Raw genomic sequence first — 16524 nt, 5'->3', positions numbered from 1 at the left:
AAATGGAGAACGGTGTTCTCACCCCAAGGTGGGATGAACAGCCAGAGAGCCCGGTGAGTCCAAGTTGGAATCTATAATGGATGACACATACTCGCCATCCAGGCTGCAAGCAAAAATGTGCTTGCCAGCCTCGCCATAAGACGTGAAGAACATGTTCCTCGAGATCCAGTCCACAGCAAAGCCATATGGATTTTCAATAACTGCATGAGCACCACAAGCCATCAATTGAGCTCTGTTTACCAGCACAAATGAATTCGCACATGCCGACCTACAGGTCGACCTACAATCATGTAAATATGGTAATATGCCCAACTTGGAGCACTGGTTTCATTTGAACTTTAGAAGTAGGAATCACAACATGCAAAATTTTTTAAAGTTATTTCTAAGCGTTGAACAATAATTATATACAGAAAATAGGCCTCGAGCATTGATTTTCAGGCGTGCTGGTAGATATGAAGAAACATTTTAAAAATATAATAAACCTACGGCACAGCATCAATTAGCAGCCTTCCCTGAGCTCATCAACAAATAAATTTTAGAAGTTCTCTGTGCTTAAACCTTCATTATCACATACCATGTACCTGTCGTTTTGTAGTCAAAACTGCAGTGTCCGCAAATATATTATAGGCAATTTTAAAGTAAATTAACAACACTATGATGAAACAAACGAATTATTAAGCTTCATTTAAATTAAAGATATTATCCACTTTCAAACTGTCACTAGTTAAAGTACAGAGGTGGTCAAAAGTTCCCAGGCTGCAACGCCCGGCCGAGGAGCAGCAGCTCGCTGGTACTATCAGGGCGCTGTTATCGCAATCCCGCCTTGGCGCACGCTGGTATCGAGCGTGTGCGTGGAGGGGGGGGGGGATGTTTCCCTCTCACTTTCTTGCTCTCCTTGATAAAAACGGGAGGTATAAACATGATGCGTAATGCTCCCTCACTATTCGCTCTTCGAATTTTACTACTGTGCAGTACTCCTTATTCCACTAAGATGTTCCAACTAGCCCCAACACAAGCTCTTCTAAATGCATTTCGGGCTCTGACCATGTTCATTAGCAGCAAATTGGCCTGCGCAGACGTCTGAGAGAGTCCTTGCAGTGCCAATGAAAAGTTAAGTGCACGATATTGTTCTCCAGGAAGCCGAAAACCACAGTAATGTATACGGTGTCTAGCAAATGTGGCCGCAAGCATGATGCGTCAGTTTCCGGAACGCTGCCGCCTCGCTACACGCTGCACAGTAGCAAAATTCAAAGAACGAACAGTGACGGAACATGATGCACCAAGTTTATACCTTGCTTTCTTATCAAGGAGAGCAAGAAAGAGAGAGGGATGTACACACCCTCCACGCACACGCTCAATGCCAGCGCGCGCCAAGGCGTGATTGCGATAACAGCACCGTGATAGCAGCGAGCTGCCACTCCTTGGCGAGGTGTTGCAGCCTGGGAACTTTTGACCACACCTGTACATTGTGACCTTTCAAAAGAACTTTCTTCATTTGATTTTAACACAATGATTTCATGGTTATTTCTTTTAATATCTTGATTAGACAGCGATATTTCATAAAGAATGGGGCTTCCCAACAGAAGTTAGTTTCTAAATGTAACGGTTAAGTACACAGCCTAATCTGGAAGAAAGGTGCATAAAACTTTGTGCTTATCCATAATAGAATACAGTAGACTCTCAGTAAACGAAAATCTCTTATTAAAGAAACTGCTGCTTAAATGGAACTGATATGGAACTGATATGGAACTGAGATGGAACTGATCTGATATGATTGGTTTCGTGCTTGTATTCTGCACCCCTGTTCACCTCTCGGTAATTGGAACTCCTGTTAAGAATATACAGTCGATCCCGGATATATCGAACTTGAAGGGGATTGCAAAATAGTTCGATATATCGATAATTTGAAAGATAAAATATGCGTATTTAAGGTATATTAATGCATTGTAGGTCTCGAAACAGTTTTCGGAATTCGTAACAAGCGCTAACATGACGATTCGCTCACAACTAGTATGCTAAATAACAAGGTGGCAACTTTTTCTTTTGCAAGCTACTGCACTTTATTTCGCACAAAAATAGTGCGTAAACTTCTCTTCCTTCTTGCGCACTGTCAAGTTCATCAAGTCATCCTAAATATCATTGAAGCTTTCCAAATAAGCAAATTCAGCACATTCGCCCACAACAGCGGTGATTGACGCTGAACGCCGATGCAAGCTCTGGAGCGTGGTAAAAGGTTGTTTACGGCGGCACTGACATCTTCATAACTGCATGGGTCCACTTCCGCGGTACCGGCAACGTCAGCCTTGATCTCGGCATCGATGCAGTCAGAAACAGCGACTCGTCATCTGTTCCGATGAAGTCGCTTGCTGTACTCCTGTTCGAAAGCACACCCGGAAATGCTAAGTCGCAAAATTCACTGAGACACCGTACGCCACTGTCAGCGGTCATGACGCACCCAAACTCGCCACCTGGCACCTAAGCCCGCAGGGAAACGGTTCATGACGGTGCTTTGCTTGACGTCGTTCCAAGCACCAGTCATCATTTTATCACTACGAGCGGGTCAATGTTTAGTTCGTCTCCCGAATGAGGATTTGTCAGGTCCTCAAGTCCTCAAGCCGCAAGAGATCCTCGAGTCCTCAAGCCGCAAGACACAACGCTGGGCAGGGTTCCGTTTGGTGTCACAGAAGTCTGTTGCCAAACTTGGGGGTATTTGCCCCTGCAGTTCCAGCTTTCCCGTAAGGTTGCTGTGTAATCTGCTGGCAATTCGCAAGTGCCTGTATGTTCCGTGCGCGAACAAACAGGGAAGGGAATGCGAACATTGCGACGAGGCTGCCAAGTATCTCCGCATTCATCTCATTTTGGTGCCTTCGGCCATCGGCCCCTTTGAAAAGCACTATGCCCGCGTGTTACAACCTACAGATCGCGCATCGAACAAGCCGGTGCACTCACAAGCGCTGCACAACAAACCAGATAAACGTAATGCAACAACACCGCCTTTCCGTCACCTGCGCGCGAAGAGTAATCAGAACTTGTCAGAACACGGCTGAAAATGACCAACATTTGTTAGGAAAAATACACTCCCTGAAGTTCAGCACGGCGCAGCGTTCGATATATCGGATGTTTCGCTGTGCGGGAGTTCGATATACGTGTGCACAAGCCCTATACATTTGTATGGGAAATTCAAGGGGATTTTTCAACTGTTCAATATAGCCAATAATTCGATATATCCGAGTTCGATATATCCAGGATCGACTGTATTTCCCTGGTCCCTTTAGGTTCCGTTTAATGAGACTCTACTGTAGTTGTCAGGTTCCAAGGACATTTTCATGGGCTGTTTCCACAGCATTCTACATTGCAAGACATACTGGAGGTATACTGCTCCAAACATCTGGAGTTTCTTTCAACAATGCTTTGCTGAAAGCCAGCTTAGGCGGTACCGTGCGACTTATCAACCAAAAGATCAACTATAAAGAAATATGACCTCAAATCTTTGCACTTACCAGTGTCGATGATAGTCTCAACAGCTGAGCCTAACAGGGAAGCCCGCTTTATCTCATTCAGGTGTGTGTCCGACCAGTAGATCATGCGTCGTTTGGAATCAAAATCCAGCTTCACTGCATGAATAACCTGTGCAGCAAGATGAGAATGCCAAAGGTGGGTGAATTCGCTGGGTTTATGGAATTAAACATCGAAATTATGAAGTTTAACGTCTATAAACTGCACAGCATTATGATGGATGCCACAGCGGTCGGCTCCATTTATGTTTCACCAATTGAAGTTCATTAACAAGCCCGTAAAGCATAGTAAACCTAAGATTTTGCATTCTGCCCTTCTCAGAATGCAGATGCAGCAGCCAGGAATCAAACCTGTGGCAACATGCTCAGCAGCCTGATTCCATAACCACTGAGCCATCGTGGCAGGTTTTTTTTTTGCTTTTTTAGTGAAATTCTATTCAATTACAGCATTTACAATTCTGCTGGAAAGTGAGTTTTGTATCTGCAAGGCTGTAAATGTATATTTGAATCCTGCCATCACAATGTTAAAATTTTTTTGAGCTGGTAGGCGCAACTATGCATTCTCACGCAAGGCACGCAATGCGGTGGCACATTGGCCAAGAAAATGTCACCAAAAATCTGGAAATAAAGAAAAATTAACATTCTACAGGTACCTTGGGAGAACTGAAGGGCGGAATGACGTGGTAGTATGGCATATCAAGATCAACACCTCTAATTTCGTTGGGTCTCGAAAAAAGCAGGACACGCTCCATGCCTGAAATAAGATGAAAAGCTTGCATCAGATTCCGATCTGCATTTCCATGAATGCAATGGTGTCAAGCACGAAAAGATTCTAGACTGAAAGACAACAAAACACATGGGAAATCACTGCATATAGACTCGACGCAGCAGACTAAAAAAAACTCACTGTGGCATGTCCTGCCATCGTCTCCGAGGCGCATCAGATGTGGGCAGTTGCACTTGTAAGTGTTGTTGAAGCTCAGGAGGCAGAGGTGAGAGCAGCCACCATTGTTGGCAGCACAGCCGTTCTTGCCATTGCCTGTTGACACAGAAAAAAGAACCCCGCAAGCAAATTAATGATTGTTTTTTTCACGCATATAACATCCGTATAACATATGCCTGCAACTAGAATCATAAATACGTAAAACAGGATCTCCTTGTACATATGTAATAGAAATAACTAGGCTTGTGCGAATATCAAAATTTTGGTTTGAAATGAAGTCGAAGCGAGTGATGATAGTACTGGATAATTTCAAAGCAAATTTGGATACTAGCTATTGCAGTAGGGTGTAAGTTATATGAGGTAAAATAAGTAATGTTTTAAAATTCACCATACATAGCCCATATAAGCCCGTATAACACTCTTTTAAACATTAAAAATACAATTAATCGGGGTGCTGGTACTAATATTAATATGCACACTTAGCTCTAAAGTGTGGCTTTGCGGCAGTGCTGATTTCCCTTGAAGAGGCGGTTTCATGGCATAACTAATATCAAAATAAAATGAAATGAAAAATGACATATAGTAGCAATTTAATAAGAAAGCCGTTTTTCCTCACTATGCAATTTCCTTTACATAAAGGCATGCCTTTAAGCGCTAAAAAAAAATCAACAATACTACCTTTTGGTTGCCTTGATGGGTGGAATACTTGAATGTCAAAAGGTTGTATAGCAGCCTTTTGCACTATCTGAACATCAGAGCCATTCCACTTGTTGCACTGCAAGGTAAAGAAAATTCGGCTAAGATCTGGTAAGAAAATTCGGCAAACAGTCCTAAAGCTTACGGGTACACTCGGCTAAGCGCTACCACTCTCCAACTCCAACTGAGACTGCAACAATGCGGAGCCTGCTCTTTATCTGAGCCCGAGAAATTCTATCCAGGGCGAACATGAAGTTGCTCACAAGAGCAACCAAAAAACAGGAGGGGAAGCAAGTCACTGTGTCTTTTGTTGCAAAGAAGGTGCAAAGGTGCCGAGGAACCATCATGCATACAGTTTCAACTTGTTCATGACATCAATGTTCAAAGTTCATGACATCTTGGAGTTACCTTACACTGTTCATGACATATCCACACACGTTTGTAAACAATCTGCAGTCTTCAATTGCAATTTTCTGCACGAACAAGTCTCTCGTGATCGTAGTATTTCATTCCAGTTAGGCTTAGTACTTGCCTTTAGTAAAAGAAAGAAAAGGAAATAAAGGCAAAACTAAGGCCCTCACCCGTATGACTGAGTTGGTCCTCCAGTCAGTCCAGTAAACATAGTTGCCAAACAGGGTAATGGCAAATGGGTGCGAGAGTGTCTCGTGGCCTCGCAGGATTTCGTGGTAGTCCGAACCATCGTAGCGTGATGTGTGCACAGAGTCGGATCGGGCATCAATCCAGTAGATGCGTAGTGCCACGAAGTCCAGCGTCAGTCCGTTGGGCCATGCCCCACCCTGAGTGACTTCGTCAATACGCAGTACCACACGCCGACCGTCACCACTCATGGATGCCTGCTCAATACGCGGCGCTTCTTTGTCCCAGTCTGTCCAGAACATTAACCTGCGGTAACAAAGACCCTGGATGTCAAAAGAATGCCAAGCCACCCTTGCAAATAGTCTCAAAGAAACTGCCAGCATAATGTGTCTCGCCACTACAGGAACAAAAGGGCAACAGCTCACCCATATCTAGGATCAAGCACAATGGCTCGGGGACTTTCCATGTTTCCCGCAACCAGGGTTCTTCGGAAGCTACCATTAAGTTTGGCCACTTCGATCTGGTCGAGGTTGCTCTCCACCCAATACAGATTCTCGCCTATCCAGTCTACAGCAAGGCCTTCAGCTGTCGCCAGGCCAGTCTCCACAACCACTTCGATACTTGAGAGACCTTAGATGTAAAGTCAGAAGAACATAAGGATGAAATTAAGCAATTAAGCAAGTCAATGTTCCTCTTACATGCCTATAATAACCTCGGAAAGATATCACAACAAATGTGCCAACATAAATGCGCAAAGACTATGTAAATCCCTGCAGCACACTCTTGCTTCCAGATTAATTTTGACACCTACCTTTTAGTGGTAAACACTGAAAACAATGGCCACCATTAACGATTTCCGGCACTAATCACTGTTTATACTCAATCTCGTGCATGATCTCGTAAGTAGGCTGAATGTTTTATTACAATGTGCATGTGTCCTATACATGGAAGCATTAAAAAAACTTGAAAAGGTGAAATACCGCATTTACACGATTTTAGGTCGTGCCATTTTATCTAAATTTGGAATCCGAAGTTAGTGGGGTTGATTTACATTCGAAAAAGGAACTAGTAATGCCAGTTACGACAGGAGAAACTAGAAATCAGGGACGCTGTGGCATGGTTATGAAATTACGTTGGCATTCCGGCTCAACCTGCAATGTATACCGTATTTTCTCGCGTATAACTGGCACTCTCAGCAACGATTCGCAGAAAATTTTTTAAGAATTATCTCCAAGCATTGCCGCAGCTTCCCTGCATAGCTGTGAAGCACAGGCTTTGCGCACTGGGATCCGCGTTTTTTGTCTTGGCTTTATGAAACACGTTGCAGGACTAGTTGGTGAGACGTACATACTTAAAATATTCCAGCGCTACTTTTTACGAGGACAGGTCAGAGAAGTGCGTAACAGGACGTGTGCTGAGTACAACTATAGAGTCAGTCAACATGTAGTCAGACCTGAGTCAATAAGTTTCCGTTATGAAATGTGCTCACACTTTTTTTTTGCGGTGCCGTTTGGGGGGGGGGGGGGGCGTGGTTCGTCGACCTACATTCGAGTAAACTTACAATCGTGTAAATACGACACTAACAGAAAATTGCACAATCAAGCTATACAAAGCCTCCAAAGGAAGACACGAAAAACGTCAAGATGAAGACGTCAGAATGTGAAGACGTCAAAAATCAATAGGACAAATTTACTCACTTCCAGAGATGATCGAGCCCCTGTAGATCTTGTCATCCACTACGTCTGTCCAATAAAGCATGTCACCAGAGTCCGAGTGATAGAAGTCTAGCGCGATGGTGTTCTTGAGGCCCGTAATGAGTGCACGTAGAGACATGGTGTTCAAATCTACACTCCTCAGTTCATGTCGATTGGAGAAGATCACGTAAGGGGTTGCTGGGTCTGTAGAAATTGAGCAACACATCCTGTTATCAATAATGCCTAGAAGTGCATTTGAATGGCTTCAAAGTAGTTGTAAGTGAATAGTAAGTAACCAATGAAGTAATCTTGACAACGTTGCCAGGCTGATAATAACGTCATTTGCTTACTAGCAGCCTGCGAATAAGCACCTAAGCAGATGATGCATGCGTCCAGTCATTAGATGGTATTATGCTATCCCAAATGCGTCATATTCATGATCTTTCAGTGCCACAAGACCAGCCGTGGGTGATGCCTAACCTTGGAGGTCAAGTCAAACTGGAAATAGGTGCACGTGCTGAGCCTTGCATTACCTTCAACAAGTAGTAATTGCAGAGCTTCATTCAGTTTCGGCACCAAAAATGTCCGGTTTTCAAAATAAATAAATCTCAACGGTTTGCACAATAAACCGATGTAAAAAGCGAAGCGACACATGCTCAAAAAGTGTTTCCGAGTCCCTTACCAGTGCTTTTGCAGGTAAACATGTCTGAGGCAAGCTCATAGCCTTTCTCACATGTACACTTGTGTGAGTGCTTCAGCTGAAAGCATTTCTGGCTGCATACGCCCCATTGGGAGCATGGCTTCTTGTCTGAAAACAAACAGATGTGATCAATCTTACACAAATGCGCTACCACACCCGTAAAAAGTTAGCTTTAATGTGAACTTCCCTCTACTGATTATTACAGTAGAAAAGTAGTCCTCCATTATACAACCAATAATACAGCAACCGCCTACCTGTGCATGACCGGCCGTTGATGGCGAGCTGCAAACCATCTCTACAGTAGCATGTCTTGCCATATGGTGTGGGTCGACAGAAGTCTTCACAGTCATTAGGAGTACACAGGCCTTCATCTGAAAAAAAAAATTAATATTTATATAAAACACACACATGGCTATGAAGTGTCAGCCGCATAATTGATGTACGCTGAGTGGTTCACACCATTGATAAACCAACTAACAGTAAACATCCGCAAGAAAGATGTCCTAAGTCCGAAGTCTAGTGCAGATCATGTTCTATACAGTATTTACATAGATCAGCATTTCCTTTTTTCATAATTAATATTTTGTAATGATACTGACAACATGGGCATGACAACATGCCCCTTGTATGAGATATGTCAAGTCTAAAGAAGTGTCTAAGGTGCAAAACAGCACACTTCCTTAGTTGGTGCTAGATACTTTTACACTTAATTCAGACAGTCACAGTTATGTTCATGTGTCTATTCAGTAAGCAAGTTTGCCTTTTTAAATACACATGCATGCGCCATGACTAAAACTTAATTGTAATTTCATGCACATTTTGTAAAGAATCTACCTGTAAAATGTTTCAAACCTACCAAATGAATTAAATAATTACTTTACAATTTATGATGCTGCTTGACATTATCTTAACTGTAACATGTTTTCCTGCTCTCTCTACCACTGTGAATTGAACCTCGGTTGGTACATATCAAGCACATTCCAACCAAACCTAAACCTGTACACTGCAAGCTAGACAAAATCGTTTGAGCATGGTCAAGGCAGCCTCAATGTAGAACTCTCCGCTTCTGCTCCAAGGGATCTAAGTTTGAACGTTAACTTGGACGTGTTTCTGCCATTTTCCTTTGGAGATATTTATATGACACCAGCTACACATATTACCTAAAAACAGGACGTAAAGCTCGCAACAGTCCTTTCAGCAAATGATAAAATATAGTGCGTGCTTACCACAGAGGCCACCCTCGTCCGAGCCATCCTTGCAATCTGGGACCTTGTCACAAAGGCGAGTGACCTCTATGCAGCGAGTGTTGTTGTCACACGTGTGGCTGGGCTTGGGGCACTTGAGGTGAGACACAGATGCTGCAAAACAGGTGTGTTCACATCAGGCATAAGGAACTGCTTCTGATCCCTGCCTGCACTCCAAAATGGCCAAACAAGCAGGAAGATACAACCCTGCATTGTGTGCGTGCTGTTTGTTGGTTACTGCTTTAAATTTTGCAAAACACAAAGCTTTTTGCTTCTACTTGATGTTTCATATTTCTGAACACTAACCAGACAAACTAAACACAACATTTGTCATCATAATTTTACTTCAACTCCCGATCAGCACAATTAAAGTTACAAATACTTACTGTGTCAAGGCCTCAGGGCTAAGTTACAGTCAAGTGCCGATTTTTCGGACGCCCGATTTTCCGGACATGCTCGAAAATTCGGACGCTTTTGCGGCACCGTCACCAGCCCCATAGACTTCGATGTATTAGAACGTCCAAAATTTCAGACGCTGAAACTATTCCGCGTCCGATTTTTCGGACTTTCTGCCCAAATTGCAGATCCAAAAGGCATTATTTGAAGCCCCCACCTCTGCCGCATCTATCATCTCGCAGGTTCGAACCAGCACTTTCGCGAATCGATCTGTTTGAGACAGTAGCAGAGTCCGAAAGTCAGCTTTGCCGCAATGCCGAAGCGTTATGGGGTGAAGCAGACCAGAAATCCAAAGGGGCTGCTATCGCGGCGATGTCACGGATAAGCAGCGGAAATGCACGGAGGCGTGATGGCGGCAGCTGGCAAACGCGCCAGTACGACTTAATCGCTGACAACCCTTATGATAAGCATCTTCAGTTAACTGCTCGGTAGTGCACGTGGCCTAGCGCAGTTGCATGCGTACTGCACGCATTTAATAGGCAAGAACCCAAATGCGCCGCGCCGCCATTCCAGCTGCCTCTTTGTGCGAGACTGCTAAGTGCGCCGCATAGACGCGTTGCCTTCGCGGAGGAAACCAGCTCGCCATTGCCGCGCCCGTGTGCGGTCAAGAACTAAGTGCTCATCACGAGCCCTTTCATGATAAATGCGTGCGTACGATACAGCAACAGTGAAGTGGCGGCGTCAGCTTAGGTGGCGATGTACTGCACACAACTAGAACGATCGGCTTGACACGGCAGCAAATGCTGCGTATCAGCGGCGATTCGGCGATGTGTGTGCGCACACGCATCGGGGAAAGCCGGACGAGTCGTCCGCTCTTCCGCCACAGTCTTTGTGTTCCGCGTCATCGTTTTACAAACGCTTCATGCGAGATAGCCGTAATCTATTCCGCGCTTTGCTGTTATCAGCGGCGCTCATCACGAGATGCAAAAGTGGCGGTTGGCACGTACGTAGTTAAGCGGGGTTCGCGGCAGGTACCGAATGTATTTGCGAGAGCCTGGGCGCGCACCAAAATGCCTGATAATTGTACTGGGAGGCATTAAAGCTATATTTCGGACATGGCTGTGGCGATCTGACCACTTGAGCAGAATAAAAAAGCATGAATTTGTTTTTTCGGACTGCCCGATTTTTCGGACGATTTCGCGGTCCCTAGGGAGTCCGAAAAATCGGCAGTTGACTGTATTAAAGTATGCATGCCCCTGCCTGTAAACCACTACACTCAACATAGTTCTGGTCTTTCACTCATATGCTACTAACATAAAAGAACTCCAATAGCAATGGTGTCTATAAGAAGCATAGTCAAAAATATTCAAAAACTATGAAACTGCTGGCAGTTATGGTAAACTGGCCATGTGCAAATGAGTGTAACACAGTTAACGAACTTACAGCTTCAGAATTATGTTACAAAACGTGTCGAAACGAATGCTGCCAGCATCGACAGCCACTACAACATAAATGCGTAGCTTCACTTGATTCCAGTGTTTGTGTGCCTTTCATGTCTATTCTGATGCAAGGACTCACAGTCAACAGCACACAAGCACACCATTAACGCAAGACATCCCACTAACTGCAGCTCGCACAGCAATGCACCAAAATTGCACTCACTGCAGTTCTTTTCATCAGAGTTGTCCATGCAGTCATGGTCGCTGTCACAAACAAACTGAACTGGAACGCACTCCTGCCGGTTCTCACAAAGGAATTCATTCGAAGAGCAGTTTACGTTGCCTACAAGAAGAAAGCAAGAAGATTACCATTCCGTTGCAAAAATGCATGAGTTTCTTTCACTCTCATATGTGCAATATAAGTATTTTCAAATATGAAGTAAAAGTGTGGGCCTAGCTTGAAATATCAAATCAGAAATTGGGTAATAAATGTAGTTGTACACTCAAACCTCATTATAACAAAGTCACATCTGCCACGAAAATAACTTCGTTATATCCGAAAATTCGTTATAAACGTTTATTTGTAACACTGTAGCTATGACAAGACTATTCTTCATTTACTTCGTTATAACCGATGATTCGTTATATCCATGTTCGTTATATCGAGGTTTGAGTGTACTCGTTTACAGTTACTGTATCACAATACAATGTTCAATCATTAATGCACATTTCATCGCACCACGAAGGAAGGAAATTCATCACCAAGTCCAGTAAGTAAGTTCTACAACTGCACACTCGCCTCCTAGCTACACAAAAAAACACAATGCACCTCCTGTCTGATCGTTATATGTCCCTTCTGAACCACAATTTCCCATCAATCATTGCGACAGCCTCGTGCTCCCTTTCCAAGCACGCTCTCAGAACAGTAGCACTGTAAGGTTGTTTTTTAAACACCATAAATAATCTAGCAAGCCATAACCGTTAAAGCTTTTTGCGGTAAATGCCACTCACCGCATCCTTTCTCATCGCTTCTGTCAAGGCAGTCGGGTTTTCCATCGCAATGCCAGCTTTTTGGCACACACTGGCCGTCGCCGCAGCCAAACTGGTCTTTGTGGCAAGGTGGTACGTTGGTGCTGTTGCGACTTCCCGCTGTCAAAAATAACAAAAAAGAGGGGGACATATACTATATATAAATCTGTTTCTAAATAAAAGGCTGCTAATAAACCTAGAGGCTGTGAATTTTGTGTTCTCTAAATGACAATTTGTATTAGGCTGTCCCAAGGTCAGGGAAGACAAGTTTGCAAATCCATACATTCGAAATTGTTACAACCAGCAATGATGCTTTAAAAACAAAATGCCTTAATCATGCATGCTATTTTCAGCTCACGAATTCCAAAATACATGCATAACTCGCAATCAACGATAATAACTCGCAAGGCTGTACCTTCATGTACAGCCTTGTTTTGTTGACATGTTACGTATAAGCAGAAGAAATGCCGTCTACATATATTGTGTCCATATTAAGATTTCACTCATCCATATTGCTACTATTAACACCTTAGTCAATGAAAAGATAAAGGTGGTGAGTATAGTAACAAAACTAGGTAATTTGCAGAGCCTGAGCGTGCATGCAAGCTATATATAGAAAGCAGCGTACTGCAGTTGGCTTCGTCCGAGCCATCTTGACAGTCCCAGACACCATTGCAGACAAGGGCATCCCAGATGCAGTGACCAGTGCCACACCGGTGGCCACGGTCACAGGACACAGCGGCACAATCCTTTTCGTCTGACCCATCCCTACAGTCGTCATCCACGTCACACACGTAGTCAAGGGGAATGCAGCGCTGGTTGCTGCACCGGAACTCAGTCACATCGCACTCTGGGTACACTGCACGTCAAAGGGCAGAGGTTTTCAATGTCACACCAGACACTGGCAGTCAGAAATGAAACAGGTCACTGACCAGGGTAAAAAACAACAAAATTTCAAGTATCGTACAGATCCTTCATTCCGATCGGTACGAAACTTGGAATTATATTTCCTTCTGCTAGCGCTGCATCTGATGTACAGTGCCCACGGATAGAAACACAACATCGGAATTTTTCAGCAAGTGCCCAGGAAGTGTAGCCACCCTGCGGGGATGCAGAAAAATTTTTTTTCTTGCTCCTTTGATCATCAGTTTCCATTTCGAGGTTTGCATGGGCATTCCAAGGTTTGTCAAAGCATAAACACAGATGCATGGGCGCTCGGCGGTAAGTTTGGTTTCCTCTCGCGGGCAGTTCCCATTTGTCGCGCTCGTAAAAAACAGATGTCGATCTGGCTTCTAATGTTAAAAAAGTTACCGCTTAATGCTTGCTCATTTATTGCCTACAGGTGCACGACTGCAGCTGTTAACAGGCAAGGCGCTGGTATATACGAACGATGCCACTGTATATGAACAATGCTACCGTGCCTGTGCCTTGTCTGTCTAGAGAATCACACCTGCTACCTTCAGATCCAAAGATCGCAGGTTTGGTCCCTGCCAGCGGCAAGTTGTCTTTTCGTCCACTTTACTTTCTTCACATCTGTAACACAATTACTACAATACACTTAAAACAGTACAATTAACATCCTCTGTGTACTTTCCTTGGCTTCATTATCTGCTGGTTTCCATTATGATTCCACTGGAGATACTTCTTTACTATTAATAAGCTTCTTTCTCATTTTGTTTTTATTATTAAGTATAAGCAATGCATCTGTACCAACGCAAAAAATTTTTGTTGTCCCTTTATGGTCACCCTGAAAATTTTTGAGTAAACTTTTTTTAAAGAGGCCACTCTGAAGATTTTAAGTCTCCAATAAAAAAAATCAACCCTGGAGTGTCACATATGGCAAAACCATTTGACCCTCAAAGAGTTGCAAAACATGCGGTAATTAATTTTTTCAGAGCACACTCACGCTTACCAATACATTTTATAGGCTCTTGAGGGCTTGGCATTTCATTTGAAGCAAAAGAAAGACAACTGAAAAATATTGTGTCAGTACCCCTTATGAGCCAGCACTAGACATGCAAAGGCACTTACCACAGCCTTCGTGCTCGTCCGAAGTGTCCCCTTCACCACAGTCCAAGTCGGAGTCGCACGTCCAGCTGTGAGGTATGCATTTTCCAGTCACCTTGCAAGTGTACTGCGCTGCACTGCACGTCGTGTCTGCGATTGAAACAGAGAGCACTTTGAATTCCAGGAAAAGGTACAGGCACCGTTATAACAAAGTGCTCGGGACAGGCCCGTAGCCAGGAATTTTTTTCGGGGGGGGGGGGGGGGGGGGCACTTGCTAAAAGCCTTGACTATTTGAGAAAAAAGCAGATTTTCCTTATTTATTTTCGGTAAAACACCATGTATCACAAAAATTTCGGGGAAGGGGTGCGGCCCCCCTTCCCCTGGCTACGGACCTGGCTCGGGATCGTAAAAGTCGTGCACCATAACGCTTGTAGTATAGCCAGAGCACAACAAATGCTTCGTCATACAGGCCAGTTTGTTGTAGAGGCATTTCACCGTCCTACTGCGGAGATTGAAAATTGTAGGAACAAGTTCCTTTTTTTTTAAAACATTTAGAAAAGATTAGATGTACCCATAGCTGCATCTGTCAGATGCAAAAGTAGTGCTAGGATTACCCCACAAAAGCGCACAAACTCAATTACTTCAGCACTAGAATACAGATGCTTGTACAGTCACCGCATTCCTTTATTTATATTATAAGGATTACAAAAAAACAAAGTTTGGGAGATTTGGGAGCAGAATTTCCAGCCACTACATATCACATGCAGTGAATAGCTGTCGTCATAATGAATTTAAACCAACTAGCCCAATTTGGTGCTCTGCTTCAGAATAGCTAAACTTTTGACACACATGAGAAAAACACAAACACCTGTATTTGCCTCAAAGCTTTTGTGTTCATGTTCTTGCACATCCATATAATTAAAGTAGGACCTCATTAAACAAAATTTGATGGGACTGGGACAATATGTTCTATTTAGCAGGAGTTTCCATTACCGAGGGGGGCAGCAGTAAAAAAAAAACAAATTAGAGGCAGCTGTTCCTTTTAAGCAGCAATTCTGTTTAAAAGCAATTTCCATTTACCAAAATTCTACTGAACACATAACAGGCATTCTGATCAGTCATTTTCCTGTCCACATGTCAACTTGTGCTGATGGTACTCCGCACTGTTTTCAGCTCTGTAGAGTAGTAGTTCCATTAGTTAGCACACAAGGTAATACTAGCGAAATTTCCCAGAAAAGCAGCTGTGTTCAACTACTTTCTTACATCATTTGCGTGAGGACACGCAGTGTAATGTGTGAATGAAAAGTCCGACAAGTACATCAGGCTAAATATTTTTGTAAAACTGCTACATGCACATAACAAATAAGAATCAAATGCCGCTTACTTCTGCACTTGGACGTTGGCTCTTCATCCGAGCCGTCCACGCAGTCACGTTCCCCGTCACAGACCCAGTGCAAGGAGATGCATCGGTTGGCGTCACACCGGAACTGGTCTTCCTGACAGGTCACTTTCTCTGCACGGCACCAGGGAAATACAAAGTTGGCACTCACTGGCAAGTACGGTCTGATGCCGTCAATTGAATACCTGTCACCATCAAAGTCAGAATTGAAAATGAATTAAACTGTCTAGAACATTGACCACACGAGTGCAGTACCGGAAGACCGGAAAGATTGCAACGTGCTGTCGCCCATCCATTTGTGTTTGTGTGTTGTGTGCCAAGTCTAACCTGCATTCTGTATTTGATGCAAATATTACTTGCACTGTATCCACTGAGCTAAGACAGGGTTCACGAATGTAAACAATGCAATATGATGGGTACTTATTCAATTAATTATTTATTCACTGTGTGGGCACATTGTATGCAGATGTTTCCGCACACTACTCATGAGCATAAAATGCACACATTGGAAAGTAAAGTAACACAGGCTACAGAGAAAGGAAACATGACTGAACACATGTGCTACTTGATAGATCAAGATAAACTGAAAAAGAACTTCCCACAATCGAACGGGCCCTGCAATACCTTTCAGAAAAGTGCAAAATGGTTCACCAACATCAACTGCCCTCAATGACATGCCATCATGTATGCACGTAAAGATGCCTACCGTCTCCACCCATCATTGTATTGAGATTTTACATTGGCATGATCTCGCAACCGTGCGCTACAACTCCCTTGCCACGCCATTTGATCTCAGAAGTCCTAATATCAGCACAGTGTTATTTTCCTCTATCCCTGAATGGTGATAATGCCTCATCGGTAATGA

General features: G+C 43.6%; 1 protein-coding gene across 1 annotated transcript in view; it reads right to left on the bottom strand.

Moving 5' to 3' along the window:
- LOC119386003 (low-density lipoprotein receptor-related protein 1-like) overlaps positions 1–16524 on the bottom strand; it is a 67664-nt gene that overhangs the window by 15406 nt on the left and 35734 nt on the right. Inside the window, exons 19-34 of the mRNA XM_049414192.1 lie at positions 15645–15773; positions 14285–14410; positions 12882–13112; positions 12236–12373; positions 11448–11567; positions 9372–9503; positions 8400–8516; positions 8128–8253; positions 7449–7649; positions 6177–6381; positions 5736–6057; positions 5137–5233; positions 4423–4554; positions 4169–4269; positions 3501–3627; positions 23–200 (exon numbers count right to left, since the gene is read on the bottom strand). Coding sequence (XP_049270149.1) covers positions 23–200; positions 3501–3627; positions 4169–4269; positions 4423–4554; positions 5137–5233; positions 5736–6057; positions 6177–6381; positions 7449–7649; positions 8128–8253; positions 8400–8516; positions 9372–9503; positions 11448–11567; positions 12236–12373; positions 12882–13112; positions 14285–14410; positions 15645–15773 — 2482 coding nt within the window. The remainder of the gene's footprint in view (positions 1–22; positions 201–3500; positions 3628–4168; positions 4270–4422; positions 4555–5136; positions 5234–5735; positions 6058–6176; positions 6382–7448; positions 7650–8127; positions 8254–8399; positions 8517–9371; positions 9504–11447; positions 11568–12235; positions 12374–12881; positions 13113–14284; positions 14411–15644; positions 15774–16524) is intronic.

This window comes from Rhipicephalus sanguineus, chromosome 3 (assembly GCF_013339695.2).
Source record: "Rhipicephalus sanguineus isolate Rsan-2018 chromosome 3, BIME_Rsan_1.4, whole genome shotgun sequence".
In the NCBI taxonomy this organism is placed as follows: Eukaryota; Metazoa; Arthropoda; class Arachnida; order Ixodida; family Ixodidae; genus Rhipicephalus; species Rhipicephalus sanguineus.
Note: the sequence above shows the minus strand (reverse complement) of the source record. Positions and strands in the feature narration are given on the sequence as shown.